The sequence below is a fragment of the Varanus komodoensis genome, unplaced genomic scaffold, assembly GCF_004798865.1.
Source record: "Varanus komodoensis strain SLA01 unplaced genomic scaffold, ASM479886v1 scaffold13_3, whole genome shotgun sequence".
NCBI lineage: Eukaryota > Metazoa > Chordata > Lepidosauria > Squamata > Varanidae > Varanus > Varanus komodoensis.
In genome coordinates, this window is record NW_025335409.1 from 11,205,801 (window position 1) to 11,211,800 (window position 6,000).

The following is a 6,000-nucleotide window of genomic DNA, read 5'->3' on the forward strand; positions in this document are numbered from 1 at the left end:
CTCTGCACACTTGAGGGACAGTGTCATGGCTCAGTGTTCAAGTACATGCCTTGGATGCAGCAGGTGCTAGGTTCATTTCCTGGCATCTTCAGGTAAGTTTGGGAAAAACAGCCCATTTGAACCCTGAAAAGCTGCTGCCAAACAGTGCAAAAAGACTGAGCTATGTGGGCCAATAATCTGACTCAGTATTAGGTAGATTCTTATGCACCAAGGGGTAAGCTTCACTGAATCAGCAGGCTTTTGAGTAAACATATATTCAATCAAGCTAAATGGGCATTCAATCATGAGAATGTTCTTATATGGGTAACACTTCAGCGCAAGATGAAATATTTGATTGTAATACAGACAATAAACCACCTTATTTATCACACATGATTGATTTTTTTTTCCCTACAATATAGGACACGATATAGTATAAGAAAACACTCGTGCAAGAAGGGTCCCTGAAATGCAGCAACAGGTATCTATGCAAAGTGATGCATAGATACTAATGACCACATTGTGAGGCATAAGCTTTCATAAATTACAACTTAATACATTAAATATATGAAGTGGAACTGAGAAATGTGGATAGCTATGATAAAGGTGGGTATGAAATGGTATCTTTTGCCACATCAGATTGTAGTAAATGCTTGTTAGTTTTCCAAATGTGGCAAATTTGCAAATTTCCCTTTTTACCCTAGCAAAATTCTGTAAGTCATACACAGACAAGCTTTACCGGTATGTGTTTCAAATGTAAATGTTGCAGTCCTGGAAGATATTTCATTCCAGCATCATTCATTCAAATATTCTAAGAAACTTACAGCCCAAGCTTATACATGTTCTTGTAAATTCCTCAAAATAAGTCTGGTCACAATTCATTGCAACCTTATCAGTGCTTCCATTATGCGGCTGTGTAGTTGTGCTTCTGCCATAAACAGAGTGCACATGACCATTCAAGGACCGGCAGACAATGGGATCCAAATGATATACTGCAGTAAGGGCTACAATATGATGTTTAGAATATAGCTTGTTTCACTTGGAAAACACCTTTCTGACCCTACACGGAAGATCACATCGATTAACAATATCTTAAAGCCACTTTTTAAACAACACATTTAGAGCAATCAAAAGTTAGATTCCTTCGCTTTTTAATGTAAGCTTGTGACTGGAATAAATACCTTTATAAAATAATAACAATGGTGCATAAGTAAAAGGGTGGAAGCTGTCAGTATAAGGGTGTGCTCCTATAGACTTAGAGTTATTTATTTATTTTATGGAGTTAAAAACCCTTTGAGTTCTGCAGAGGAGGGAAGCACACACGCAAGGAAAACTCTTGATGACCAGTTCATATACACCCTTCATTACCAAAGCTTATGGTTTGGGTGCCACTGACAAGGCAATGGAGAAGCAAATGGGGCGCGGGGAGAGGCAGAGAGAAGAGAGATAATCTAAAGTCATCAACACTGGCCAGTATCTGCTTACCCAAGAGCAGCAATTTCACTTCCCTAGCCGCTTTCTCTCCATCCTCCTTCAGGTTCCTGTCGATCATTTTACTCCGCTCCACCGCCGCCTTGTCCTCGGCGCTTAGGGTGCAGCCCATCTTGGGGTGCTTGGGGTGAAGAAGCAGAAACTTCAAAATTAAAGAGGGGAAGAAGAAAGAAATCCTCCTTTGTTTTTCCGGAATATTTCGTATCTTACCAAAATAACTGTTAGTGGTGAGGAAAGAATGATCCACTTGCCCCCTCCAGAACAAGCGGCTTTTAAAAGTGTCCAATTATCAGTAGTCCAAAGCCTGAGCAAGTCAGCAGGTACAGATGCAGCAAGGTAGCTAAAGCCGCCCCCACAGATGCATTACAATAGGTATCGGGGGAGGGGGGACGAGAACCCACCGCTAGCCCCTAACCGCCCGCTCAGGCCCTCCTCGTTTCTTCGACTGTCCTGAACTTTCCGCTGAGTGGGGCTGTGCCTCAGTTTCCTCCCAGCAGAGGAGATGCTGTTGCCGTTTGCTTACAACCAAACGAGCTCCACAGGCGGCGGCGGCGGCGCCTCTGCCCCCTCGCACAGCAACAGCCGCCACCGCAGCAGCAACGGCGGCGCCTCTCTCGCGGGGGCGCGCGCGCGAGACACCAGCGGACCCCTCCTCTCCCGGACGGACTGGGGAGTCTCGCTCGGCGGCGCGCGCACCCGCGCGCTTCTATCTATCCTGTGCGGAGGTGCTCGCTCTGAGCTTCAAGAAAGGGGAGCGGGAAGAAGGAGCGGGGGGGGGGGCAGAGAGAAGGACAAAGGAGCGCATGTGCGAAGAGGCGACGGGATGAGGGTGTGGAAATAGTTAATGTAATACGGGCGATAGTGGGCAAGAGGAGGAGGAAAGCGGACGAAAATACTGAAGGGCGGTGACCATTACTTCACTTCCACTCCATCCTGATTCCCCCGCCTCTCTCTCTCTCGCTTGCGGCGCCCGCGTGACCGCAGCACGCGCATTATTTAAATCCATAAATAAATAAACAGGGGAGGGGACCGTTAACGGTTCTACGGTGTCCGATGCAACCAATTTAAGCGGCGGCCCTGGGGGGGGGGCGAAGGTGTGGCAAGGTGGATAAAAGGGAAGAAAGGAAAGCAGCAATGGGGTGCTAGAGTATGTCGGTTGTGTCGCACCCGAACAGGACCGGCATCGTTTGGTCCGAAGTGTCCCTGTGGACAGCCAGGACCATTCAGAGGGAGAACAACGGGGGAGTGAGGAAGCCAAGCAGGCGGTGGCGTTGCTGACGAAACTCTCGAAAATCTTCCCCAGTGGAAGCGGGGCCCAGGACGGGGCATGGCAACGGCCGCCCTGTATTGTAGCCTGCACTGACCGGAGCAGACAGTGGAGAATTTCCTGCCTAGTGTCCGCGGGGTCCCCTGCAAGTGAAGGTGCAAATGTCTCCTCTGTCAAAGGCTTCCACTGTTGATTAGAATTTCAGGTTGCCGGTCTTGTGACCTCTTGCTGGGAGGACGCTTCCTGCACTCAACTGGATTAACTTTCAGGGTGGATATACCTAGGATCGCGCTGCCAGCCTCCTCAGTATTTGCAGCTTCTTTGCGGCTGCACCTGCACCTCATCGGGACTTACTTCTGTATAGGCGTGTGAATGCGTTGTGATGGTACATGTTTATGCATTGTCAGACAGAAAAAGGCCCTATAGCTCCCAGCACGGGACCTTTTCCGCGCTGAACATGCACTGGATCGTACCCCATTTATGCAGCACAGTGCTATGCACTTTTATGCTAAAGTAAGTTCTACTGTGTCCTTCAATGGGTATTACTCCCAAATAGGGAATTGCTTCAAAGTAAGGTGTGAAAATAGATCCCACTGAAGCCTGTATGTTGTCAGGTTTATATGCCACTTTCCTGTGGTGGATCAAAGCAGTGCACAGAAATGATAAAAACATGAAGCATGACAAAATAAAGAGCACCATCCAGTGCAGCTGCCCTACTTGGGAGGACTGCAAGCACCCAGTGGAGGATGGAAGTGATGAGGAGGTGAGGATTGCCTTAGTACTCCTGCCCTCCAAGACACAAATGGTCAATCTCAGCCAAGTGTTTTAAGCCCGTTCAAAAAGAAATCTACAGCCAATGCCAGGATTTCCCATGCGATGGCAGCTTTCCCTCCCCACCTCCAATTCTAACCTCATTTCAAGAAGTGTTCTTGAGGTAAACTCCCAGAGCATGCAGCATTGTCAGAAGGAATGCAAAAGATCAGCAAAAGACATAATACATGATGCAGTCCCTAAACTAGCCTGATCCCAAGTTGTAGTGTAGTTCTGTGTAGCCTGTGTAGTTCTTGTAAGAGATATAACTTGGCAAAAAGAGGTCTGTTAGAAGTCTTGCAACAGCATTCTGTACTAGTAAATGCCTCTTAACTGAAGAACAGGTCTACATAAAACATATAAAATAATCCCATCTTTCAGGCTACCAAATTCCTGAACGTCTGTGGTCAAGCCATTCATCAATTAAAATGAATCCTCACTGAAATCAACAGACATCTATTTAGTCACAATCCAGTACAGACATGTGTTGTAACTTTTGGGCCACAAGAGGACCAGCTTTATAATTGAGAAAAAAAATTCTCTCTTGCCTGAGATTCTCCTTTGAAAAATTTGATTTATTTTGATAGCAACTTGCCATACCACACATACATGGGGAATATTTTATATCAACTTTAAATAAGAACAATTCTTCCCTCCCTCTTTTTTTGTATTCCCAAGTCTCCTGCTCATACAAACAGCTCTTAAAATAGTAGGTCAACCAATATGGAATGCACTTGAAAGTTCAGGGTTCAATCATCAATTTTTCTTGGAAAAAGTTGCTTCATACACTGAACACATGAGAGAAAACAGAATGTATTATTTGCAAAGAAAATTGCAGACAACATTAGTATTTGGCTGACCTGTGTGTTCTTTTACTTATCTCTTGTATTTCTTCCAATATAGCCAGCAGCCATCATCTTCTAATTGGGTAAGTCCCAAAGTTGCAAGTGGCAATTTGTGGTGGGGAAAGACTGAAAATGGAGGCTTATACCTTCCTTTTTTTTTCCTCCCAGGATAAGCCTGATTGAAACACAATGTCATCCACAGGCAAGACACTTATTTATTTAATTATTTAATTATTATATTTATATGCTACTAAGTAGGCCAAAGGGCTTTCTAGGTGGCATACAACAATCAAAAGACCAAAATACAATTTTACATTTACAAAATACTAAAATTGATATAATCACCAAAACGCATTTATTAAAATATACATAAAAATAGTAATTTAACAAAGATAATTGCAAATCATGTTCTGGTGAAAGACCAACTATTAATAATCTATTAAACCACTTGAAGTTAATAAAATCATCTTAAAAGTTAATTATTAAAATAGGTGAAGAAGAGGAATGTTTTTGTCTGGTGCTGAAATGAAAGTGGAGACACTTTAGAGCCGCAAGCAGGGTGGATGGCAGCCACTAAGAAGGCCCTTCTTTTATTAGCCATTCCTCTCACTTTGAGGGATAGATCTTTCAGAAGAGCCTCTTGCCCAGATGTTAATAGGTGGATAGGTATATACAGGAAGCCAATCATAGTTTGTCATGTAAAACGTTGGTATGGCTGCCAGCCACCTCATATGTAATTGCTGAGTGCATTCCCTCATATAGATTGGCTGCTGGAATGCCAGGACATTTTTTTTTCAGGCCAGAGACCATTTCTGCAATGCATACTAATAAAAGAGAGTTGTCAATGGAATGGGACTTAAAGTAGTACTAGAATGGTTATCTTCAGTCTCAAATCTTCAGTTCATCTTAATGAAAAAAACAAAAAACTGTATTTAATATTATTAACTTTATTTGGCTTTAGAAGGAGACAGAGTAGTTTGTTAAATAAGAGGCGTTTAGGGTCTAGCTGCTTTATTTGGTCTGTCTTAGACATAATACTCACTGCAGTTACTGTAGATGGGTTTGTTAGTCAAATAGGCAGGAGGAAGCAAATCGCCTTCCCCAAGTGCAAGAATTCCAGGGCTGGAGGATAAATAGGGGTGGGGAAGGGAAGCCTGTACTTAAACAAAGAATACAGAAACTTTATCTAGTATGGTAAACTGGCCATTCCTCTTTCACTTCCTTATCCAGTTTTGTGGATAGGTAGAGATGACATTCCACCAGTAACTTGTGCTTTTTTTGGCACCACAGTTTTCCTGACTCATGTATGCTCAGCTCTGAGAGAAACAGGAAACATTGTGGCTTGGGATTGTTCTCAAATTGCAAAGCCTTGAGTCTGACCTATGTGAAGAAATCTCAAATGGTCTGTGGGCTTCTTTCCTAACTCTGTATATAGGATATGACCTAGGTGAACAGTGGAAGAGAATACACAGAAACAAGGAACATACTGCTGATTTTTTGCAAAAAGAGTTAACAAAGTGGAAAATGAACGAACTCGAAAGAAATGGGGTCATTCTTTACATAAACACTACTCCCTATAGGATTTATGTATTTATTTAGACCATTTCT

The 6,000-nt window shown here is 43.5% G+C and overlaps 1 protein-coding gene across 2 annotated transcripts in view; it reads right to left on the reverse strand.

Annotated features, from left to right (window-relative positions):
• LOC123019948 (guanine nucleotide-binding protein G(i) subunit alpha-1) overlaps window positions 1–2,210 on the reverse strand; it is a 33,136-nt gene extending 30,926 nt beyond the window's left edge. Inside the window, exons 1-2 of one of the 2 annotated variants that reach the window (XM_044423186.1) lie at window positions 1,872–2,210; window positions 1,465–1,591 (exon numbers count right to left, since the gene is read on the reverse strand). In XM_044423186.1, the coding sequence (XP_044279121.1) occupies window positions 1,465–1,582 (118 nt within the window). In that variant the 5' untranslated portion in view covers window positions 1,583–1,591; window positions 1,872–2,210. Of the gene's footprint in view, window positions 1–1,464; window positions 1,592–1,680 lie in introns of both variants that reach the window. The other variant, XM_044423185.1, reaches the window with a different exon arrangement.
• Between the last annotated feature and the right edge of the window lie 3,790 nt (window positions 2,211–6,000).